Below are 25665 nucleotides of genomic sequence, written 5' to 3' on the forward strand. Positions count from 1 at the left end.
GCATGTCTGGATCTCCCACCTCCCCAAAAAACTCCTTCCTGTCCGTCCTTCTTCCTGTCCTGGCAACTAATCAGATAAAACACACAAACACACACACACACACACACACACACACACATGCACGTACACGCACGTACACGCACACACTCTCTCTCTCCATGGAGCCAATTAGGTAAGGACCACCGACCTCCACCCACCCCCACCCCCGCTGACATGCATCCACACCACCTTCAAGATAGGACCCGCCCCCCCAACAAACACTTGCACGTACGCAAATACATGCACATACACACACACACACACACACACACACACACACACAGACACACAGGCAGATGAGGCTCCCATCCCCCTCTAACTGGGGGAGAAGATTGATAAAACACTTAACACCGAGGAGGCGTCGCTTCTGCTCGCCTCCTTCTTCTTTCAATATTTAAAGACCCTCCACCTCCTCCACCTCCTCCATCTTCTCCTCCACCTCCTCCTCCTCTTCCACCCCTCACTGCGATGCCATGTGATAGTTGTGGATTTCTTTTTTTCTTCCTCTTATGTTAATGCGGGTCTGCAGAGCTCACCGGGCTGATTCGGCGCGGCCCATGCGCGCTTGACGTGCGCTGACAGTGACGAGCGCACGGGCGGCTCCTGATCGGGGACTGTTTGTGTGTCGGGAGGATTCACTCTCTCCCGCGCGCTGTCATCCGGTTTGAAGGTGTGTCAGCTGCTCTGTGCCCAAGTGTATCCGTGCGTGCGTGCAGGCGCGTGTGTGCGTGCGCACGTGTGTGTGTGTGTGTGTCTGTGTGTGTGTGTGTGCACTTGTGGGTGGTTGTACATGTTGCCATGCAGCTCGCCTGCCTCTCCAGCATGTGCTTTTGTCTGTGGGAGTGATGGATGTCAGGCAGGCAGCTAATGTGATTTAGATGCGCCACCAGGAGTGTGTGTGTGTGTGTGTGTGTGTGTGTGTGTGTGTGTGTGTGTGTGAGGGTTTTTTTATTCATTCATTCATTTATTTATTTATTTGTCTATCTATCGTGCGTGTGCACTCTCGTGCGCATCCTCTCCGGCAGAAACTGCAGCGCGTCTCTCTCTCTCTCTCCCTCTCTCTCTCCCTCTCTCTCTCTTTCTCCCTCTCTCTCTCTCTCCCTCTCTCTCTCTTTCTCCCTCTCTCTCTCTCTCCCTCTCTCTCTCGCTCTCTCTCTCTGCTTCTCTCCCTGTCTCTCTCGCTCTCTCTCTCTCTCTACCCCCTCCGTCCCTTTAATTCACCCCCCACTGCACCCTGCGCTGTGCAATTTTTTTGGACTCTGAGCAAATAAATAGAGGGGGAGGGGGGCGTGGAGGAAGTGAGGGAGGTGTTTATGTGGCCAATCTGCTCGCTCACTGTCACCGTTAGAGAGAGAGAGGAGAGTGGAGGAGGTGGGGAGGGGTGGAGCAGGAGGAGAAGATGGTGTTCTCTGGGTGAGACCACACTGATGGGGGGATTGTGAACCAATTATGTCTCATTCCTACTAAAGGAAGTCTCACAGCGTGTTCGCTCTGTCTCTCTCTTTCACACACACACATCGCCGCCATCATCGCACACACACACACACACTCGCATCAGCGAAAGAAGCGCTCTTGTCTTTCAACAGCACGAGCGGTGGTGAAGAGCTCGACTTTCATCTGGGTGCAATTTGTGTTTGAGTGAGACACCTTCACACTGACGCGCTGTTCTTTGACTTGAACTTAAATCCTTTTTTTATTGAGGAAAAAAATGTGTTCCCGCATATGATATGTTTTTTTCCGAGTGCGGCACAACCAGAAGAAAATCAAAAATGCGGAATATTTTCTGACCCGTGAGTGAACCGAGTCATTTTCATCCTGCTTGCTGCCGTTCATTTTTAATTCTCCTTGGTATAGGAAGAAGAACTATTCAGAATATCTGAAATTAGCATATCTCAATAAAACTAGGTTTCATCCCAAATATCTGAAGATGTTAATAATTAGTAAAGAGTTTTCTTTTGCTCTGTGTCCTTCTGTTGGGCGACACAGTGGTGCAGTGGTTCGCCCTGTCACCTGACAGCAAGAAGGTCACAGGTTTGATTCCCGGCCCTGCAGCCCTTCAATGTGGACTTGGCACAACTGGCCCCCAAGACAGCTGGGACAGGCTCTCCATTGTGGCTCTCATCCTAAATTAGGATCCTACTATTAAATGAAATGTTCAATCTGCTCTATGATGAATATTATTTCATAAAGGCTTTGTAACCAGTAGCTACTGCTGTTAAATTAATGAGGTGGAAACATCCGAATCGTGGTCTGCGGGGAGCATTAAGTGGAAGAAATGGTAGAAACAGACTCCAAAATAATACTCTTGGAAATAAAACTGCTCTTGAGTCAGAATCTTCTTACCTGCAGATCTCGCAGAGTGTTGTGACAACATTTATTCCACAAAAGACGTTGTTTAGTTTACACACTGGAGACTGGAATGTTTTTTTCCTTGTTTTGTTTTTTTACACAGCAGTGCAACCTTTCCCTCCTAAACATATAAGCAACCGTGAAAAAAGCCAAGCATCTGAGGCAGACGCAGCATTTGTCTACAGCCTCAGTCAGACAGGAAGTGTGACAGCAGGAAGCAGAGTTGCCAGTCTCTTTGCTCGCAGCGGCAGTCTCTGTCGCCCTTAAAGACGATTCTGTGGGGGTGGTGGAGGGCCAAAACAAAACAGCAGCACAGAGCAGCGCTGCGTCGCTTCTATCTGTGAACCACCGCTACCGTAGTCACACGGCGGCGCGGCAAAGTGGTTAAAATTTTCATTGAGGAACAGCGAAGTCCGAATTTCAATTTTCATCCATTTCACTGCTCAACTCCACTGGAGGCTTCGGTGACATTTTCGAATCTGCATAAACTTCCTGGAGTGTCACTGATGGAGAGAGAGTTCCTTTCAACGGAAGCCCCTGGTGGCCAGTATTTGAAACATGAATTATGATGGTTTGGACGCTGCAAGACACTTTGACGAAGTGACAGAAGCTGCATGAAGACGTAGCGTGTTTCTCTTTTGTCATTGTTGTTTTATTTTATCTTATTTTTTAATTTGGATTTCCTCACCGCAAGAGACTTCCACTGGTAGGAATTTCTTTTTCAACTCTGTAAAACCCAAGAACGGTTATGTCAATTAGCGACTGTCACCAGAACAATGGGGAGCGGGGTGACTAAAATGGGCGAACTGTCCCTTTAAAATGCCATCTGTTCATTTTTCTTTCTGAGCTTCTTGCTCGTGCTAGCTCCAGTTTTAGTTATTTCGCATTGTGTTGCGCTTAAATTGACCACAGTGAGCAGATTAGCCGTAATTCACCTTGTTTGTTTTGGTTGTCATGGCAACCAACCAGCGGCGACCGACACTGACTTATTGATCGAGCCCTTTGTGCACTAATTAGACAAGAACAGCCTCCAAAGAGTCGCTGGAGTCGCGTTGTCTTGTTCTCCATTCTTTCTCCATCTCGCTGCCATTTCTCCCCCCCCCCCCCCGCTAGGATGATTTACTGTTTGTTATGACAAGATTTGTTTCCATTGACCAAGGCCTCAGTCACTCACTGCTCTTGCACTCGAAGGCCGTCCCCTCCGACCGGCTGTTAATTAACTCACAGACACACTCCACATAGCGTTCAGCTTCTGTTTAATTGACGGGACTGCAACAGCTAGTTTTCCATTACCCCTAGAATCGCGCAAAACTTAAATATCGCAATAAAAAAAAAAAATGGTGATGGAAACACCTGAATGTGGAAAAACCTCTCAAATGTCGCTAAAAGATTTGAGGATGGAGGTATATCGCAAAAGTGTCACGGAAACACTTTTATCGCATTTAGACGTCAGTGGACGTGACGTACGGGGTCACGTGATCAGTTCACTGACCAGTGAAAATGGCGTCTCATGTTTGGACGGAGGAGGAGACGGAATATATTTTTTACAAATAATCAAAGAGGAAAAATATCACAACCATTCTTGACAGCAAACAAACGTAAACAAACAAAAGCAAACGTAATTCTCATAAAATCTTGCGGGACGAGATTTTATGAGAATTACGGCTTATGCGCTTCACACCATTCAATGGAAACGCCTGCAAATCGCAGTTGTACTTTGTCGAAAGTTTTGAAATATCCCTTTTATTTTGCGAAAAACAAAACTGTAATGGAGACGCAGCTACTGAGGCATTTCCTCCTGCGCGTGAGACTGTCGTTTCAGGTGTGTCTACGTGAGGAAAACAAAAGTGTGTGTGTGTGTGTGTGTGTGTGTGTGTGTGTAGCGGGACACCTCCAGGTTTGAGCCGAAGGAGAAAGACGCTGGCATGTGAGGTTTTACTGCTCTTATCTTATCGATGCTGTTTGTCGGCTGACAGCCGTGTCAGACTCGCAGGCATTCCTTCAAACGAAACTGCCGGCACTCGCACATGTTCGGCACGTGACGGTGGGTTGGAATGAAGTCGCACGAGATGCTGTTGACAGTGCTTTCAATGTGTGTCAGGGTCAGGCAGAAATTTCAGATTGCAATTTTCAGTGAAGCTTTCTAATGATCTCACTGTGCCACTGTGTTTGCACGCTGTTAAATGGCCCAACTCATGAAGTCATCAAACATCAATTACGTTATTTACTGCACAGTTTCCAATGGTTCAAATTGAATGACGAGCTAACTTCCAATTATCATTGTTAGGGTCATCTTATCTGACAATGGCCACTTCTATTAAGTTACAGATATTCATAAGCTGGATATCAAATAGAAAATAACTGGCTGGACAGTCCGTTTAGCCATTTAGCCCATTTTTAGCCTCCTAGCTCTGAATGCCTGGGTGCACAGGAACGCCTCTCAGCTTGAAGTCGCTGCGTGAAAGCTACCTCACCGAGAACTTGTGTAAAATCATTTCAAACTCTGCTGTACATAAAGGAATGTTGGAGGATTTCGGCGTAGCGGAATGCTAGCTGTGTGGCTTTCTTGCTGATCTTGTGCCAGAATGTGTGTGTGAACTTGTGTACCGTGGATGTTTTAGGTAAAAACATGGCGTTTGTTGCCATTTTTAAATCAAACTGAGCCGCCTTGCTGCATCTCCCGGACTAGAGTTCCTATTCAAGTGTTTTTCTTTGTTTTATTTTTATCGTTTCCCTCTCAGGTGTCAGTTGGGTGGAATTCGTCCCGTCCAACAGCTAAACTACCAGCAAAACAGACCGGTCGTCCTCGATGTGATGTTCTTGTCCACTTACGCTTTCTTTACGTTCGAAAAGTTTTGGTCAAAATGAGAAAACCTTGCGAGGGTGTCAGAGGATCAGCACTGCTCTTTCCCCGAGGACGGCGAATGCCTCTCGTGTCGAGTGCCTCACCTGATCCCCGCGACACGCTGAGAGAGTAACGCCGTTATCGATAACCTCGGCTACACAGCTGTCTGCCTGCAGATGCGCTTTTGTGGAGAGAAATGAAAAGCGCCAGGAAGGTAAAGCAGTGTTGTGAACTCGTGCTGCATGAGTACAGTGATCCCCTCATTTCTAACTCTTCAATCCTGGCCTTACGGAACTCGCTACTCGGTGAATTCCTGCAAAAAAAGAAAAAGAAAAAGAAAAAGAAAATTGCCAGTTTTATTACTTTGAGTGTCAGCCTGCACTCAAAACAGATGTTCTGCCGTAAAGTCATTTTAACCTGGCCTCGGGCTGCTATTACAAACACCTGATGCAATGATTTTACTTTTATTTCTATTTATCGTCTCTAATGTCCCCCACCCCTGGCCCCGCTCCCCTCTTCTTTGTTTTTTGGAAAAGTTTTATTTTTCTTTCAGCGACTGCACGTTAACTGCTGTGGACTTTGCACTGCGCCGTGTTGTTGTGCGTTGCCGGCGTGGTTTCTTCCACGTCGCTGGAAAGCGTTACTCACAAAGATGCCCTTTTCCTGTTTTTTTTTTTGAATATGTAAATGCCTGCTCGTGTGCGGTGGACACACCCTGCTTGAGCTACCGGGCCAGCCACGCCTCTATCTGCCTTCACACAGGTGCTTCCCCTCCGCTCTGAGGGGTGACGGGTGGAGCGGCGGCGCCACGTGTGACCGTGGCTGTGATTGGTCCAGAGATTGAAAAGTTTGCTTTCTCTTGCTGCTGGTCTGAGAACCAATTCAGCGTCATTGTTTTGTTTTAGTTTTTTTTCCTTCCCTTTTGTGGCACCATTTAGCAGCCAAGAAAAGAAGACAGCACAGAGGCTGACACTTTTTCGGCCACGTCCAAAAAAGCGGCGGCCTGCGCTGTGCGAGTTCATTGTGGGAGGAGCCGAGGGTGGCCGAGCGGTGGCTCCCCTCTTTGGTGCCCCCTCATCCATGAAGCTTTGGACATGGAGGGTTTTTATTAGCCTCTGTGGTCTGATTTGTTTAAGCGAAGGCAGCGTGCCAAGATGTGGCTTGGCTCCCACGTTGCTCTCAGTGTGAGCGCTGGATTCGTCGGGCGGTGGGGGGACCGAACAAAGCGGAACTTAAACAAGAGTTCATCAAAAGCGCGGCTGCGCACAATGCGCGTTTGTGCGTTCGTCAGCACGCCAAAGCGGACGGGGGGAGAAAACTTCTGGCCTCCAACAGAGTCGGGACGGCGGGGAAGAAAATGTTGGGAAGTTCACCCTGCATCTGTCGACCGGGGGTCTCTTATAGTGTTTCCTAGAATGGAAAAGCAAACTTTTTAGTTCTTCCAATTGGTTTTAGTGGTGGCGCCAGAGTGAGGCTTTAAGGAGCGACAATTCAAGGGCCTCGACATACAAAAGGTTCACTCTTTTTTTTTTTTTTTTTTTCACTGCCGACACCGTCTCCACACTTCCTGGAGTTACAGCCGCCACAGGAAGCCGAGCGTGTGAGCGCTGCAGTCAGCTGTACACCAAGCTGTACACAGAAGCAGAGGCATGAGATAAGCGCATGCGTTTGAGCCGTGATGCATGATATTGAAAGATTATCAAACATGTTTCCTCCAAGTGTACTGCAAAATGACTTTTGATTGAGGACTGGCCACTGTTGGAAGCCAAAGCAGCTGCAGGTCCTTAAGGTCCTAAAAGGGCCAAAATGATGCTTCATAGTTTTCTGCTACAGTTAATGTTTGGGCCCCAGAGATGACACAAATGCTATTCTTCACTTCTTTAGCTTGTTTTGCCAGTTAGAAAATGTGTTCCACTACAAGTATTTCTCTTAATCAGCCCTTTGTGATGTCATAAAGCATGCAGGCTCCTTGCTGACACTGCTCCTAGGTTGGTGACAGCACCTTCAACCTGTTGTTCATTATCCACGCTTCCATGGTCACTTCCAAACATTTTCAGCAGAAGTCACAGGTGGTTTTGTCGGAAGCTGTAAACACAGGGCTAAATATTGTGTTTTGTGGACATCGTGAGAATATTTTTGGAGAACTGATTATTGAAGGCTGCTCAGCAAGCCTGAAAAATAAAGATCAGGTCTTAATATGGGGCCTTTGGTGGACATGAAAACACTGGCCTCAGTGCTGCAGTTTGCATTTAGCACCGTTGCGTTGACCATCACTAATGGCAACTCAGAGTTTTTTGTTTTTTTTTTAACTTTTATTCAGAATTTTTATTTTTCTACTCTTCGACCAGCAAACGGAAGAAACCAGATATTTTTTGACGTTTGTCTAGCTGACGAATGCGCTTGCCGTTTTCCACAGTTTGCTGTTAAATAATTAAAGTTGCTCAAAAAATGTAGTTTGATAGCTTTTTTGGGGGGGACCTCAAATGACTCATGAAGAAATCCATTTAATCAACAATTCATATCTCCTGCTGCTCATATTGTTTTCAGATTACAGCCAGAGCTTTTGAACATTAATTAGATTGCCTCTAAAAAATTGCATAGCTTGTGACTTCTCATTCACTGGGAGGTGATTATGAATAAGGAGCAGATCAAAGTTTTGGTTATTTATAACTTCATAATGCCGCAAATGTGGCAAGATAAACATCATCAGATTTGACGAGGGATTCGTGAGGATTTGGAATTTAATAAGAGGATTTGATGGATTCGGAGCCAATAAATTGTTGTTTAGCGCCGAGTCAATGGAGGAAGTTGGCTGTTCAGCATCTGTTTGGTTCAACGTGGGAACCGACGACCTCATCGGGTCTTAACCTTCGACCGCAACTCTTCGCACCTCATCTGAACGTCTGAATGCTCAGTGTTTGTCTCTGCACGTGCAGACACACTGTTTGCTGTGAGCTTTCTCAAATTCGGAGAATAAACTCGCACTCTCTGAAAAATTGAAGGTGAATTAGGAGGTGCCCGGCCGCAAAGTACACACTGACAGAGAAGACTCTCTGTCGGAAAACCGGTCTAGCAGTGAAAATTAAAAATAATTTCAAGGACACTGGTGTTGCTGGCCTTTTTCCAGTTTTTTTTTGTTGTGAGCTTTCTGCAATGGCAAATTGAAGGTTTTCTTCCTAAGGTAAACCAAGCCACTGCCTCTCTTCTTCCACGTTTACTTCAATCGCATCACAGTTTATGTAGTTGTTTTGATTGGTTGACTGGTCTGAACTCAAAGCAACGGCTTTCATTCAAACAAGTTATTTTCATTCCTAAACGTTCCCTTTCAAGTCAGATCATGTATCCATCATTTAGTGGCGTCTATCAGGATGAATGAGATATATATATATATATATATATATATATATATATATATATGTATATATATATATATATATATATACACATTTCTTTTTTTATATGTCTGTTTATTTTTTCTTCACATTTTCCAGATTGTTGCGTTGTTTATTAACCCTTTCAGTGCTCAAATTTGATTCCACCTATTGTTCAGGTTGGTTCTGTGTGCCTCTTTTCTAATCCTTGAATATATCCAGGATGACAGTTTAAATATGAAGAACCACTGAAGCATTTTTTTTTTTTTTTTTTAAATGGGGCATCACTTTCTATGGGAGTTCTGGGAGTGCTGTCTGGGAATCTGCGTCAGAGAAGTGTGCCACTCTCACTGCCACCGACTCCTATTCAAATGGACCTTGTTCCCATCAAGGTAAATGTTTGTCTGTTTACGACGCAGGGTTCACCCACATTGTTGCACATGTTCTTGTTTTCTGGTCTTCCTGGTTCAGCGGGAGGTGTGCCGCAGTAACCTCCTTTCTTTATCTTATCGCCTCTTCTTTCTCGGCCATGTGCGACTATGCGCACAGGCTGAAGGCCCCCCCCCCCTCCCAGTCTAGTTCTTCCTCTCGGCACGTGGCTCCGTGCAGATTAAGACAGAAAACATTTAACAACACAATTTAATAGCTCAGTGGAGGTGCGGCGGAGCGTAGAGTGCTTCAGATTGAGGACCGCTGCCAACAGAGAAGGACCGGCCAGTGTTGATCCAGATCTGCGGTCGTGTCTTGGTATCTTGAGAGCGCAGGTTATCCCTTTAATTCTTCCTATTTTGCTGATCGGCTTGATTGTCAAAATGGTGAATCAAGTGTGTCGAGCCTTTCTTGTGTCCTGCTTTTGACGACGAAAGCGAAGCTTTTCAGTCCATTGTGAAACGGAGAGGATTTTTTTAATGTCAGTTTCAAGACGTCGGTGACTCCAGTTATGAGTCCCGCAAGTGGCCGAGCGCTGAAAGAGGAAGGCAAAGAACTGACCGCTAACGAAAAATCAGCATCTGTGGGTGCGACTCTGAAAGATTGAATTGTTACTGTGATTGTGCCTCCAAGATTGAATTGTCACCATGATTGGGCCTCCGCTCAAACACTTCCAGTTCACTTTGCGGAACGACGAAGGGGGCTGCCGCCGTCCTTTTTCTTTTTTCACAGCTTTACTTTTCCGCTTGAAAAAAGTAATTAACAAAAACTACCCGCACAACGAGAGCTTGTTTAGCTCGCTCGCAAACAGGCATATTTGAAGACGACCGTAAACGGGTCTTGCAGTCGCACCATGGACTCAAACCGCATTAATAGCTGAGGTTTTTTTATACTCCACCGTGCGCAGCGATGAGCGACGCCACAAGATATTAACTCCGCTCATGTCCCTCCCTGCTTGTTGTTGCTGCGCTAAAGTGAAGCACAAAGAGCGCTAACGATAACGCCGGAGGCTTTTTTTTTTTTTTGCAGGGAGAGGGGCAGCCTTTAACTTTGCGCTCACCAAAAAAAAAGAAGAAGGAGAAGAAGAAATTCCGAGTCAATTGCTCTTTGTCAGCTGAAGCTGTAAATTCTTCCCGCTTAAGTGTCTGCGGCTCTATTTTTCTCCCCTTTCAATTATTAGGAAAGAGATGGGCTGAAGGAGGGTCTTTGTTGGGGTGTGAGAGTACATACATCACCTTAACTAGAACAACCCGCCCGCCCCCCCGCCTCTCCCACACACGCACACACACACACACACACACATACAGGACAGCGCCCATCTGCTCCCAATCACGGGTGCAGCCAGCGGTCAGGTCACTAACGACGTACGCACACACGCTCGCATGTAAAAAAAAAAAAAAAAATACCTGCGCAAAAATAGGCATTTCAGGCGCGAGGTCAGTCGCGCACGGCGTAACGTACGTCTCATCCACTTCTCAAGTTTTTGTGGTGAGGAAGGCGCTTTGCCGTCGCACCGTACCTCCAATGAAGAAGAAGGAAGCTCGCTTGTAGATGCGCCTCTCAGTCACACACACACACACACACACGGGCTGCGTTTCCATTAGAGTAAATGAAAGCAATGTTTGCGGTTTGCAGGTGTTTCCATTGAATGGCACATAAGCCGTAATTCTCGTCAAATCTCGTCCAGCAAAGACCCCACTTTGAGGAGGATGGAGGTACAGGACATTTTGAGATAAATCTGCATGGCGACGCTGTTTGCTGCTAAGAATGCTTGTGGTATTTTTTTCTCTTTGCTTACTTAAAGAATATTCCGTCTCCTCCTCCGTCCAAACGTCACTCGCTTGAAGTGAACTGGTCACGTGACCCCGTACATCACGTCCGCTGGCGTGCAAATGTGAATCGCTTTTGCGATATACCGTACCACTATATTGATACGTCTGAGAAACCGCCTCATGAGAGCCCCAAAACCTGTCAGCCATATTAGAGAGGATTTTCAAAGTTGAGGTGTTTCCATTACCAGTTTTTTGTTGCGATATTTAGGTTTTGCACAATTCTAGGGGTAATGGAAACGCAGCTACTCACACAGACATGCACACACGGGTGTGCGCACACACACACACACACTCACACACACACACACACACACACACACACTGAGGCACGTTGATGGATGGCTGAGAGAGCTGCTGGCGGCGGCCTCGCTGATGACAGGGTGTCATGAAGGCGTCCAGAGCGGGTCACCCCAACAGGATTCTCTTTTACGGCTATTGTAACACTTGAACTTTGGCAAAAAGTCACACACACACACACACATGTACGCACACGTAGACACACACACATACACACGAACACACACGCCCACTGAGTTTCTTATCTGGATCTAAATGGACACAAATTAGCCTATTATGTGCTTTTGGGATTAGAGCAGCAGATTTAGTCTAATGGGCCCTCTTTTTTTTTTTTTTTTTGGTGTGGGGGTGGGGGTGGGGTTGTTGTGTGTTTGGGGAGGGGGCGGGGCCCACGTTTGCCAGGAAAGATCCTCCTCCCCCTCCTCCCCCGCAGGGCTGAGAGGTTCACTTTCTGTTTGTTACCTGTTTCCAGTCAGAGCGCCGCAAACGGATGTCAACCTTCAGCTTGCTTTTTTTCTTCTTCTTCTTCGACCGTTTGGCTTCCTGTGAAACGTGTGTCACAACATCCCTTTTTGTTTGTGTGTGCGTGTGTGTGTGTGTGTGCGTGTGCGTGTGCGTGTACGTGTGCACATGGCAGACCAAGCCGTGCGAGTGTCCTGCGCGTCTGTGTGTTTCTGTTTGCGTGTGTGTGTGTGTTTGTGTGTGTGTGTGTGTGTATGCAAATGCACAGGCGTGTTTGCTCTGTTGACGCGCACCAGTAATGAAGACAAAAGCCCTCCCACCCCCCACATGCACACACACACACACACACACACACACACACACGCACACACACAGTTCCCCTCTGCTCATTAGGCAGTTAATGCAGCTTCCTGCGCACGTGTCTCCAAGCTCACTGATTAATAAACGAGTCCGGCTGCTTCATTAATATCTCCGTAATGAACGCGCACTGCGTTGCGGTCGTCCGCTAAACTTTTTTTTTTTTGTGTGTGTGTTTGTTTTCTCCCCTCCTGCCCCTCCCTTCCAGACTCCGCCCACTGACCATCCCGCAGAGGACCACGCCCCCCACCACCCGCTTCCACCGGAGTGAGCAGGGGGAAACGGGGGTATCTGATCGTCCATCATCTTGGCGCCGTCACAAGGTGGGCTCACATCCCATATGGTTGGCATGGTAACGGCCTGCTGGGCTTAGCTCGGGCGCTTTTCCCAGAGACAGTTTCTTATTGTTGCCGCATTCTTGCAACATCCTCCTGACCTGCACATCCACATCGCGTGCACGCATGTTGCTCCTCATTTATTTTGTTTCTTATTTTATTTGATTTTTTTTGTCACCCACACGGCTTTATCGGAGGCGCCCCCCGTCTTCTCGGTTTTCGGAATTTATGTGTCGGAAGGTGGAATAATTTAGTCTGGGGTGGGGGGTTGGAAGGGGGGGGGGAGACTGATGGCGTCGATAACAAGAGGGAAACAAAAGAGGGTCGAGCGAGATGAGAAAATGAAGAGTGGGAAGACGGCTCGGGGACGGGAGGAGAAATCAAATTATTCTTTGTGCTTTACCTGCCACAGACGCTCCGAGAGAGCATTAATCTTTTACCCTTGCCTGCAGGTGACAACAGCAGTGGTGGCTGGGCGTGCACGCACGCACATGCTCGCTCGCACGCACGCATGCTCGCTCACGCGCGAGCACATATGCACAGGCGGGCGAGAGCGTAGCCTCGACCGCAGCCTTCCGTTCACGTGCGGCCCCGCGCATGCTCTCGCAGACGCCGGAGTCAATAAAAAAAAAAAGAAAAAGGGAGCGAGTCAAGTTTCAGGGGAGATGGTTACCGACACTGGGAGCTCCAGGGTGGGAGGGAGGGCGCCGCCGCCGCTTGAATCCAAATGTGCAAATGTTTCGGCGAACGGGAGGAAATGGACGCGGCCGGGGGGGAGTGGGGGGGCGGCGGGGGGGAAACCGACCTCCGAAACTCGCCAACGCCGAGCTTGAATTCCTCCTTCCTGTTAACGCGGCACGTTTGAGAGTGGGCCGCTCAGTCACACACACACACACACAGGAAACTCATATCCTGCGTTCATTATGTTTGAAAGTAAACACGCGCTTGACTTTCTGCACTCTTGTTTTGTTTTTCTTGCTACCATGGGATGCGCAGCTGGCTGCTACGCCGAAGCCTCCGCACTGACGTCCCAGTCGGCGCTGACACTCTCGAACTTTCAGACCTGTGTTGGTTTTTCCTTCCAAAGAATACAAAGCGTGTGTACGCCAAACCAGTGGTTCTCAAATTTATCACGCAGTGCTCAAATTTAATCCACAAAAATAGAAAAATGTCGCAACACGACAGAATGCCTTCATCCAGTCATAATAGCCATGAAAAATAAAGTCAAGGGAAACAAACTGCCTACGCAGCCGCGAGCCGCTCGAAGCAACTCCGAGCGCCCACTTTTGGGTTTGGACCCACCGGTGGTTGAAAGTGTGTGTGAACCCTAACCAGCATTGTCGGCAGTCACTCGTAATGTCGGGGATCATTTGATATAGTGTTGACCGACTCAGACTTTAACTGAGTGAACTCCAATCGGCTTCTGGAGCCAGAGAGTTTTCAAAGTCCCAGGGAAAGCAGTTTGGGAACTGGTCGAGCTTCCTCTATGAAACATCTCGCTGCTCTCCGCACACATGGAGTAACTTTGTTATGGCACGGCACCGCACAAGTATAATTGATGCCATTCAGCCATTTAAGCACGGGTTGACGTGATTAATTAAAAGAAAGCAGCTTTTAGAAAACAAGTATCATGCTGCGTGCTATCGCGCCAGTGCTTTGAAAGAAAACAACCAAGGTTGCTTAGCGAAGCTTTGTTTACCTTGATCACTTTCTGTAATTGGAACGTTTTACTCAAGAGAGGCGACGAATCTGACTGATTCCTTTGTATTGTATTGGTTGTTTTTTTTTCTTCTTAAATAAATAAATAAATAAATAAATAAATAAATAAATAAATAAATAAAACTTCATAAAAGAAGCGTGTCCTTGACCCGTCGACAGAGTTGTCATGTTGTGGTCCAGTGCCGTCGACAAGGCATGGGAGCTTCATTCGGACAAAATAATGCAAATACTTTCTGCTGTTATCAACTATATCACATCTAGTGGATTTTAGGCTGAGTCGTCTGTTCACACAGGGAGCCGCTTGTATTGTTAGTCCCCCCCCCCCCCCCCCCCCCCCTCACTGTCTCGCTCTCTCATCATGCCTCTGCTGTGAGTTCTCATGTCCCAGGCCGGGGCTGCGTGCCTTTGTTTTGACAACACAGATAATGCCCGAGCGAGGTGGCAGAGCGGTTGACGGGTTTGGCCTCCGGCCCCTCCCCTCCCTCCCTCTCTCCTCCCCTCCCCCTCGGTGTCGCCCGGCAGCCAGCACCCTGCCCACGCCCTCCTAAAACTGGAAACAGACGTTTGGCAAACAAACTCACAGGAAGTTTGCTGGCAGCTGGAGTGTCGGCGCTTCTGTCCATGTTTTTTCAGAGGTGCAAACTCACCAATTTTGGCGGGAAACTATCGTCGTTTTGTTTTGTCTTTGTCATTCCATTCACAAACGTTCCTGCGTTCACCTTGAAGCTTTATTGTCCACAACCAGCCACAACCAGCCTTAACGGTGTCGTTTTGCCCCCCCCCCCCCGAGCACAGCGAAAATATGCAATGTATTATTTTAGGGGGTGATATCACGACAGGAAATAACTGCAGACACTTTCCTTTTAAAAAGAACACAAATCATCAAGTTTCCAGGCTGCGCTGCGTTCGCTGCTGTCGCCCCGTGTTGCTCTTTGCGACGCCCTCTTGTTGTTTGTCGTTGTGTCTCTGGTCTGGCGGTGGATGGGTGTCTCCAGTTTGTTTCCTGTCTGCCCGAAAGCCTTGTGTTTGCCAGACGCGTCTGAAAAAACTTGATTATATTGCACTTCTTCCCCTTTTGAGAAAATGACTTACTGAACTTAAACACCACCTGGCTGTGGCAGAAACATTGATGAGTGTTCAGTGGTTTTTGTGACAGTATTAATGGACTGTGTTTAATTTTTTTTTTAGTGAGTTTACTGAAAGTCTGAGGGAAACACGTCATCGTCCAAAACACTGGCAGTGCCAACTACCAGCGACCTTTAATCAGGATTTAAACCCTTCAAAGCAGCACATCTGTTTAGCCTCTAAAGCCGTGAAGTGTTTCCTGGTCAGCGGAGCCCCAGAGAGTTGACTTTCACCCTGTGTGTGTGTGTGTGTGTGTGTGTGTGTGTGTGTGTGTGTGTGTGTGTGTGTGTGTGTGTGTGTGGCTGAACTGTCAGCATGAAGGGGTTCGACCCCTTGGAGTCGCTCAGGTCACGGTCAGGGTTAAGAGGCAGGTCATACGAGGTGTGAGGGTCGGGAGGTCGGCCCACCTGCCGAGGGCACGTCAGCCGAGCAGCAGAAGACCACCCCCCCACCCCCCACCCCCTCTCTCTCCCACCTCCCCCTCCGTGACATCACAGTCAGCTGGGAGCCAAAACTCTCTGTCCTGCTCTGTGTGTTGGAGCTGCTGGTGATTAGGACCCTCTGTGATCAGCAGCTGTCGCCTCTGGCCCTGATTAATATCTGTGATTCGGTGCTAAATGATCACAGCGGATGAAGCCCAATCAGGATTTGCATGTAGGGTGGCGATTGGAACACCCATGGGTGTCTGGAACTTTCTAAAAGAGGGGAACTTCATTGCTAAACTGATGCTACAGTCCCAGGCACTGAAAGACACAACTAGCTGAGGAGGCAAACTTGTAAAAGAAAATGAAAAGACAAAAAAAGCAAATTATGAAAAATATTTGGATGAAATAATGCAATGCTGTGAGGCTGCTCAGTTTTGACAGTGCAGCCTCACAGCATTGCAGTGCAGCAAGTTAAACTGAAGATGTAGAGGTGATGGTATAGTTGGTCAGCGGTCTGGGAAGGAACAGGTTTTTATGAAGAAGAAGAAGAAGAAGAAGAAGAAGAAGAAGAAGAAGAAGAAGAAGAAGAAGAAGATTGATTTTTGAAAAATAACATTTATTTGCCGCTCTCATTTCCATTAATCTGCGGACGAACAGCAGAGGATGTTAAACAGAAGCAGCGACTGGGACGTTCACAGGAAGTAGACGGCGTTTTCTTTGGCGAGACAAAAGAGATTCACACCGTTGCTTTCTTCGGAAACACCGAGTTCAGCGACGTCACTCGCTCCGTTGTCCGTGTTCTTTACTTAGCGGCACCGTCCCTTAACCCCACCCCACCCCACCCCACCCCACCCACACACACACACACACACACGCCGCCCACACCCCCACCTCGCTGCCCTTCCGTCACCTTCTCCCCATTTTCCCTCCTTTTACGCGTCTCACTCCCGCCGCCCCCTGCTGCTCCATTGTGCCCACCGCAGCCCCCCGTTAGCCTCCTCCTCCTCCTCCTCCTCCTCCCCCTCCTCCCCCTCCTCCTCCACCGCCGCCACCAGGCTCCCCGCCGCCCGTGGCGTGTAATTGACTTTCTCCCTGGCGCTGGAAACTCGGGCGGCCCGCGCCAGGCTGGAGGTGACCCATTTCCCTCGGGCATTCAGCAGCCCTCCTAATCAACCATCCTCTGGGGGGCCGCCTCATTCACTCCTCACTCGGGCCGCAATTAGAGCACCCCCCCCCCCCCAACACACACACACACAAAAAAAGTCTGTCAATAGGCCGGCGGGCGGGTCCGAGCTCCAAAGACGGATTGTTTTCGCTCTGACGCTCCGACGCTTCGGCTCTTTGAGTCGCTAAAACCTGCGACTCTGCCGCCTCCATCCTCCTCCTCCAGGCCCACCTTCTCCCCCCCGCTGGTGGGGCTTTCGTCAGAGACCGTGGAGGCAGGTAGACGGAGGCGGAGGAGGGGGTGTGAGGCGAGGCAAGGCAGACAAAGACGACGAGACAGTCAGACACGCAGTCGGATGGGAGGCACTCGGGGGAGAGAAGAAGAACAGAGACGTTTGAGAGGGAAAAGTCAAAGCTTGAGGAGGAAAGAGGACGCAGGCGGCTTCACGGAGCCTCTTTGCGGAGGACGATTCGCGAGTGTTTCCCACGGGGGGTGGGGGGTGGGGGGGGTTGTCTCATGCGGGTGTGTTTCACCCGGTCTTTCACCCCCCTCCTCCCTTCTTATTGATTCAGCCTCAATTAGAAGGTGTGTTCGGAGCTCGGAGATCAGAACCGACCAGATCGGACGTCTTCCGACGCTGGGGCCGAGACGGAGCGGGCGCGCGCTCGCTCACTCAGTCTCGGGCGGGCGGGCGATTAAATAACAGGCCGGCGTCTCTCCCCTGCCGTTAGCCTGATTTGCATTGCAGCAGCAGACGCGGCGCTCTGGTCAGAGGATAACCATGTAATCAATGGAGTGAAAAAGCCGCTCTGGCTGTGAAGGTTAAGAGGGGCGCTGGAGGCTTTTCAGCCCACTCGCACTGCTCCCTTCTCTCTCGCTCTATCTCCTCAACACACACACACACACACACACATACGCGTTGGAAAACACAGCAGACAGTCTGGATGTTGCATCTCCTCCTCTGGCTCCTCCCCCTCTCCTCCCCTCTCACCTGTTCCCTCCCTCCTCCTCCTCCTCCTCCTCCTCCTCCACCTTCTGGCTGCCTCCGACGTGCCTTCATCTCTCCCTCCTCCCTCAGCCTTGCTTACTTTACACCGCTGCCGCCGCCCCTCTTTGCTCTGATTACCCCCTCACACACACATGCAAGCACACACACACACACACATACGTGCACACGCACGCACACATGGCCTTTTTATCCTTCCCCTACATTTTCTCCGCTCATCCTCTATCTTCTCTTCATTTACTCTTCTCCCCCTCCCCTTCCTTTCCTCCATCCTCCGCTCCCCCTCCTCTTCCTCCCCCTCCCTCCTACTCCCCTCCCCTCCTCCTACCTTTCCCCAGTGTCAGCTGCTGTCACTGTGGCAAAGAAAGTGACCAATCACAGCACACTCCACAGCGCCGGCGTCTCTCCCTTACCGGCGCATCTCCTTTCCTCTTACCCTCTCCCTTCTCCCCTCCTCCTCCTCTTCCTCTTCCTCTTCTTCCTCCTCACGTCCTTCCCTTCCTTCCCTTCCTTCCCTTCCTACCGTCTGCCTCTTCTCATCCCTGCAACCTTTACACAGCCCACTTCCTGGAGGAGAACAGACAGACATGCAGGCAGACAGACAGATGGACGGACGGACAGACAGACGGCGGTCTGCCGGGGTTAGCTGCGCGCCGCAGCTTATCATCAGAGACACGGCTGATCCGTGGGTGAGCGCATGCGCGCGTGTTCACCATATGAGCCGATGAACTCATCAATACCGAGGCCCACACGCGCAAACAAACAAACACAACCTCGCACGCTCCCATGCGTTCTCTCTCATTCACTCAAGAGGAGGGGGAGGGGGAGGGGGAGGTGGTATGGGGGGTTGGAGGAGGAGTGGGTGGCAGACGAGACGTGTTTATGTTGTCAGTTTTCTGGCAGGAGAATCAAATTTGCATTCTATAAGCACGTTTTTTTCCCACTGCTGTGCAGTGTGTTTTTCTTTTTTGTTTTAAATCTATTTATCTACTTACTTTTTGCGCCACGTCCGCTCTACAACCTCTCAAGCTCTTGGTGAACTTCAGGAAGGGCCTTTCGTTGCCGTCTGCTCCCCTTTGCAGCTGCCTAAACACAAAGTGCTAAAGGGCTAATAGGGAGTGTGTCATAATCCCTCCTCTGCCTCTGTTGACACCTGATTTATTGTTTCCGCCCGTGTCTGCTCTCTCCTCTCAGGCGCTGATATGTGCACACAATGAGCGGACTGGGGGAGAACTCCATGGAGTCTCTGAGCTCAGAAAGTCGGAAACGCAAGCTCTCCACTTGTGACACGCCTGGTTTGGGGTAAGTGTGGCCGGGACGTGCACTAAAGTGGGCTACTGGGTCAGTGGGTCCCGCTGTCCGCCTCGTGTGGCTTCTCCCTCTGCTTGAACCCCTGAAGAAGTCAAGTCTAGTTCTTCATCCAATAGAAAACATTTCATGGGCTCCATTTTTAGGTTTGATTTTTATGTGTTTTTTGTTCTTTTTTTCAGTTTTTTTTTTTCTTCTGTTGTTTGTGGGGGATTAAATCTCTGGCTAATTGGAAACGTAAACAGAGAAAATCTTAACGGCAATCAGTGAACAGTTTTGTAAGTGTAAGTGCTTTAAAGAGGCATCATTGCCAGCGGAACTGAGAAGAAAACCTGACATTGAAAGTGAAGTTAATGCTACTTTCATGTCTGAAAAAGAGAAGTTAAAGGTCCCACATTTGGTCTCTCAGTACATAAATGTGTCTCTATTGTGCCAGTGAGCTCCCTCCGGCTGAGAAAGCTCCATCCATTAATCCATTACACTTCACAGAAGGTGTGGAACCCGCTCTTTGTGATGTCACAAAGGGCACAGGTATCCTGCTGATTTCTCTCACAGGCCAATGACGAGGCAACACACCCAGCACCTCACAGCCAAAGCTATTTGAGTCCAGAACTTTGCATGCGGGTGCATCAAGAATCAATTTGCAGGAAGCTACACCAAGGCTGCAAACAACAGACTCGATATGTTGTTTTCTTTAGGTCTTAGGTTTTTGAATAACTAACAACTAACCATTAATTGCTCCTCTGCCGGGTCTGGGATCTGAAAATGTGTTAAATACGTAATCATTAGATGCTGCTTTGTTTTCTGTGTTTGTTTGTTTGTTTTTTAAGAGGCAACTAGCAGTGAGCTTATTTTGAGGGCCTTTTATCATGAAATAACTCTCAAGTGCAGCTCTCATAAACACCGCCAGTGTCCTCCAGCTACGACTGGCAACTCTTGTCATCTTTTCAACTAGAACATTTTTTTTTTAAGCCCAAAAGTTTGGAAGCAAGCAAACTTTTCCCCACACGCCCCTCGCAGCCACTCTGCGCCCTTTTTCCCGTTTATCATTATTTTCAGACGGGGGGTTGAAAAAAAGAAAAAAACGTCGGAAACAGTTCAGGAGGCGTTCGCTTCTAATCTTTGCCCTCCTCCACCCACCCGTCGCCGTCTGCAGGTGCGAGCGGAAGCGGCGGGAGCAGGAGAGCAAGTACATCGAGGAGCTGGCCGAGCTGATCTCGGCCAACCTCAGCGACATCGACAGCTTCAACGTCAAGCCGGACAAATGCGCCATCCTCAAGGAGACGGTGCGCCAGATCCGCCAGATCAAGGAGCAAGGTGAGCGGCCGGAGCCCCTCCTCCGCCCAGGGTGGGCAGGGGGAGGGGGAGGGACGCGTGGACACGCCCCCTCAGAGCCCGGGTGCAAGGGCGAGTCAGTCATCTGTCTCACATCCTCCATCCTCCATCCTCCTGGCAGCGCTCTGAGAAGCTGTACTGACCCACCTTCAAATCTCAAAACCCAATTTCTTTGAAAATTTGTTTGCTTTCCTTTAATTTCATGTACGTCTACATTTCTGATTTATTTGTAGTTACGTTTGTATGCGCTATACATTTACAATGTAATGTTATTATCATCATTATTATCCACGTGCGTCCGTGTGGGTTGAATCCGTGCACAGCTGCGCGCCGGCCGCTGCCAGGGACCGTTCAGCTGAGCGCTTCTGCAGGTGGAGGTTGGGTCGGTCCACTCTGCCAAGCTGCCAAATGATCAGTTCAACACAGTCGTCCTCCGTGACGCAGCTCTTCTCCCGCGACACCATTGGAGGAGCTGCCGCAGGTTCAGATCGGTCGGAATTTGTGGCCATCGGTTTTTTGTTGTTTTTTTCTCATTTCGCGGTTCAAGGTGAAAGTCGAGAGATCCCGGGGTTGATGATTTTTTTTTTCGTTTTTTTTTTTTTTTTCTTTTTTCCTTCCCCCTCCCCGTGTCCCCTGCCTGGCTCAATCAGCGTCTGCCACCTCGGCAGAGAGGGGAAGAGGCGACAGCTGGCCCTGACTGGCTGCTGACACGTTGCCATAGCTACAGGAAGTGAAGACAGGAACGACGCGGGCGTCTCAACCGGCGGCGCCTCGCTCTCTACCTGTTCCTCCTCTCCTCACTTTCAGTTGCGCTTTTCTGCCGCTCGGTCCGTCGCTTCTGCTCTTTTGTCTCTGCCTCACCTCTCTGGGCTTTTTGTGCTTTTGCATCGCTCCTCCTCCTCCTCCTCCTCCTCCTCCTCCTCCTCTTCCTCTTCCTCTTCCTCCTCCTCCTACTTTTGGGTTCCTCTGCTGCTTCTTGCTCCTCTTATTCTATTTTTCCCCTCCCTGTGTTGCAGCACAAGCACAATGAGTTGCAGCACCTTCACGTTTCCTCCCAGCGTTTTCGAAGAGAGCCGAGAGGAGTGCGATGTTGTGGTGCGGCTCCCCTCTATCTGCCTCATGCACGTGCTCCTCTTCCTCCTCCTCTCCCTCCCTCCCCCCTGCTCCCTCCTTCCCCTGGTCTGTCTTTGCCACAGCAGCGACTGGCTGGAGGAGGAAGCAGCAGTGGCTTATTTTTCTCTTTGTGTGGGTATCGGTGCCCCCTGGGAGCTAATCAGATAGAATGATTCCTGTAGCCGAGCTCCCGCCTCCTCCTCCTCCTCCTCCTCCTCCTTCTCCTCAGACCAAAACCCCGCATTAATACAACAAGAGGAGCGCCGTTGCTCTCTCTCACTCTCTCTCTCTCTCTCTCTCTCTCTCTCTCTCTCTCTCCGCTCTTGTCCCCCCTCGTTCGCCCCCAACCCCCCCTGCTTTACCCTCAGCCCCCCCCGCCCCCCTCCATTAATTCAGGTGCCTCGGCTCCTGGCCGCCGCGCGCCGCCGCGGCTTCCAGAAAAGCCTCTCTAGCTCTCCCTCCCCGGCGCGCCGCTCGCTCGCTCTCTCTCCCAGCAGCCCCAGCCTACCAGACAGTTCCTCCGAGTCTGACACTGAATATAAAGCGCGAGGACGGCTGCTACCTGCTCCACACGCGCCCAGCCCTCGACTCCTCCTGCCGGGGCTCCTCAGAGGAGCCAGCCTCTCCGTCCACCTCTCCCGCCTCACCTGTAGTTTATTTTTTATTTTTTTCTCTTGCATTTGAAATAATAATAAAGGGAAGGATGATTGGGAAACGCTGCCCCCTGCTGGTTTAGGTTGAGCAGTGAATGTCTGCTATCTCACGCCTCAGGTATCGTTGCACTCACCTTGCTGCTCTGTTTTTTGGAGTCGGGGAGGGGGCGGTCGGTTCTTCGCCACCTCTTTTTATCTTTGTCTTCCTTTAAATGCTTCTTCATCTCTTGTGTTTTTTTCTCTGTTTCCCTCACAGGAAAGTCTTCATACAACGATGACGACGACGTCCAGAAGTCAGACGTGTCCTCGACCGGTCAGGGGGTCATCGACAAGGACCACCTGGGGCCGCTCCTGCTGCAGGTTCGCCGCCGCCGCCACTTCTTCCTTCAGACAGCCAAACGTTGCCGCCGCTGACTACCTGTGTCTGTGTGCTCCCAGGCTCTGGACGGCTTCCTGTTTGTGGTGAACCGGGAGGGCAGCATCGTGTTTGTGTCGGACAACGTGACCCAGTACCTGCAGTACAAACAGGAGGAGCTCATAAACACCAGCGTGTACAACATTCTGCACGAGGACGACAGGGAGGAGTTCCACAAGAACCTGCCCAAGACCAACAGTGAGGAAAAACACACACACACACACACACACACACACACACACACACACACACACACACACACACACAGGCTCACATACTCTGGCACTCATAAAGACACAGGAAAGCTGGGCTGCAAACCCTGCCTGGCGTGTTCCACAGGGCCGGAATGCAAATCAAAACTTTGGAGAGGCGAAACGCGTCAATTCAAACTCGCTCACTCGTGCGTTTTTTCTTTTAAATTCACGCTTCTTCTGTTTTTAACTCTCTTCTCTCGTTATAATGAGGAGCTCGGGGGGGGGGCTGCTCGTGTGCATGAGAGCCTTTCAGAAAGACACACACACACGCACTTGCTGTACGCATCCACACACACCTGACAAAACACACGTGCGCTTGGGAGCAGCCGCCCACTCGGTGCGAAGCAGGCAGTGTGTAGCGCAGCTGTCAGTCACACTCACTGGCCCAGACAGTGTAAAACAGGCCGCAGCTCCCATCTGGAAACGACTGGCTGCTCAATAATGCGACCCCACCCCCGCCCCCCACCCTCCCCTAAATTAACTGTGTGTGCACTGTACATGCGAACATGTCAGTAATTTTGACTTTATCGTTTTGAGGGAGTGTGCGTGGAGCTCTATTTATAAAGCTGATTAATTATGAATACGTGTGCTCAACCGAACCTGCTAGTTGATTAACTCTACTGTAAGCATCCAGAGGAGGAGCAACACGCTTCCTGCCCTGAACGCTGGCCGTCCCTCCGCCTCTCAGTGTCAGGACTCGCCTTCGCGCCGGCCGAGTGTCCCTGGTGTTTCTCCGCTCTCGGCTCTCTCTCTCTCTCTCTCTCCCCCGCCGCCTCATTCATTCTTAATATGGCTGCCTACTAAGATGAATACTGTGGCTGCGATGGCTCCTCGGCTCCCGCCCACCCCTCGCCGCGTTTCGCTCTGCTGCACTGCCCCCTTCATTATCTCTGGGACGGGGGCTGAATGAAACTCTGCTCCCGCTGCACATTCCTGCGGGACGAGCGCTGAGCACGCCGGCTACGGTTAAACACACACACTTGGATGCGAATTAAACCAAAAAAAAAAGTGTTCAATGCACAGCTGTTGTTGCGAACCTGTGTGTGTGTGTGTGTGTGTGTGTGTGTGTGTTTGGGCGTGCAGGGGAGGGAGGGGTTTATTTTATTTATTTTTTGACCCCTTTCTCCCGCCTCACCGTTGGATAATTGCATCTGAGGGGAGAGGCGGGGGCCCCCAGCGCACCACCTTCTCCCCACGTCAAGGCCTCGTTAAGCCTCCTCCCGCTATCAGTGGACTGCCTCGACATCAACATGACCCCCACCCCCACCTCCCCACCCCCGCCCTCTCGTATCCTCCCTGCACCTGCCAGACAAAAAAAAAAAAAAACTCTAGCCGACTCAAGGCCCGTGATAAGGTTTCACGGAAACCTTGGACGACCACTCGGGCGTCTCTCTGAAGTTGGCCTCCGCTATCCTTCTCTCTCTCCCCCACGTGAAGGTGACCCACGTCGAAATGAGAGCGTGCGCGCGCGTCTGTGTGTGTGTTTTGCGCTGTGATGAGCAGTCAGGGCCTAAATGAGGATAGATGGCTGAGTGTCCCTGGCCTCTGCCCGCTGCAGAGCACAGTGAGGGAGAGAGATATTGGAAATCGACACCTCGGCTACATTAATCCCATGGTCCATTTAGCCAGGCAGGCCAAGAGCAGGAGATGCTTTTCCCTCTCAATTTGGGGGAAAAATACACACTGCTGTGTTGTTTGTTTAATTCATTCATTCATATATTTATTTGCCGTGTGTGTGTGGATCGGCAGCAGGAAAGCGTGTGGGCCGCCATGATATTTGATTACAGGAAATCCATTCGCGGCTGCTTGCAGATTTCGCTCCCCGGGGTTTCTCGTCGCTCGTTCCGCTTCCACGCCGCGGCGTCACCTTCGTTGTTTCCCCCCCCCCCACAGTAAATGGAGTGTCCTGGGGAGGCGAGACGGGCCGACAGAAGAGTCACACCTTCACTTGCCGGATGCTGGTCAAGTTTGGCCACGCCCACGGCCCCATGGAGGAGGGGCCAGGAGGGCCACGCTACGAGACCATGCAGTGTTTTGCTCTCACGCAACCCAAGGCCATGATCGAGGAGGGCGAAGGTAGGTCGGCTGGGTCTTTGCTGCGGTTTAGGTCGAAGTGGGTTTACTTGACGTACATTGCGTGTGAAATGCGTGATTGTTTAACTTCCCACAGGGCTGCACAGCTGGAAAAAAAAAATCACCAAAAATGGCAGAACTAGCAGATTTTACAGCAGTGTTGTTTATGTGCACTGTCCAAGTGACAATAACAAAATGAAATTAATATTTACTTTGTTTTTAAGTATTTCTTAACATCTTGTCATTTGCTTTTTCAACATGATTCTTGACAAAATCTTGAAAAAGTGACTTTGCAATACACTTTTTAGTATATCAAGAAATACCATGAATCACTCATGGAAGACTCGCAAATAAAGGAGTGATATATTAATGAGCATGATTGACCGCACGCCTCTGCTCCCTCAACATGCATTCATTTAGCACATCCAAATAGCCACGTTTCGAGCGCAGTGCTCTTCTTCTTAATGGATGTGCGCGACTTCTCTGATTTTTATTAATGACCGTCACCATCATTCTAATCTTCCTAGCGGGGAGGAGAGGATTTCTGACCTGTTAAGGACGTGGATTCCTCTTAAATCTCTTCCTTTCGCCTGCAGACCTTCAGTCATGTATGATCTGCGTGGCCCGCCGGGTCACAGCCATGGAGAGGACGGAGAGCTTCAACACCCGGCACGAGCTCTCAGGTGAGGCTCCCTCAGATGCGCCGCTTAATTTGCGCAAAAGCTGTGGTGCGACCGCTTTGCCTTCGATCGAGTTCC

The 25665-nt window shown here is 49.8% G+C and overlaps 1 protein-coding gene across 5 annotated transcripts in view; it reads left to right on the forward strand.

Annotated features, from left to right (window-relative positions):
• The window catches only part of LOC142898604 (nuclear receptor coactivator 3-like), a 57994-nt gene that overhangs the window by 21504 nt on the left and 10825 nt on the right, over positions 1-25665 (forward strand). For 3 of the 5 annotated variants that reach the window (XM_076041619.1, XM_076041623.1, XM_076041621.1), the window contains exons 2-8: positions 12190-12304; positions 18951-19058; positions 20221-20381; positions 22422-22525; positions 22604-22778; positions 24728-24910; positions 25504-25590. In XM_076041619.1, coding sequence (XP_075897734.1) covers positions 18970-19058; positions 20221-20381; positions 22422-22525; positions 22604-22778; positions 24728-24910; positions 25504-25590 — 799 coding nt within the window. In that variant the 5' untranslated portion in view covers positions 12190-12304; positions 18951-18969. Of the gene's footprint in view, positions 1-8749; positions 8997-9096; positions 9369-12189; positions 12305-18950; positions 19059-20220; positions 20382-22421; positions 22526-22603; positions 22779-24727; positions 24911-25503; positions 25591-25665 lie in introns of those variants that run through there. The other 2 variants (XM_076041620.1, XM_076041622.1) reach the window with 2 other exon arrangements.

This window comes from Nelusetta ayraudi, unplaced genomic scaffold (assembly GCF_046127955.1).
Source record: "Nelusetta ayraudi isolate G7.1 ecotype Tasmania unplaced genomic scaffold, CSIRO-AGI_Nayr_v1 ptg000070l, whole genome shotgun sequence".
In the NCBI taxonomy this organism is placed as follows: Eukaryota; Metazoa; Chordata; class Actinopteri; order Tetraodontiformes; family Monacanthidae; genus Nelusetta; species Nelusetta ayraudi.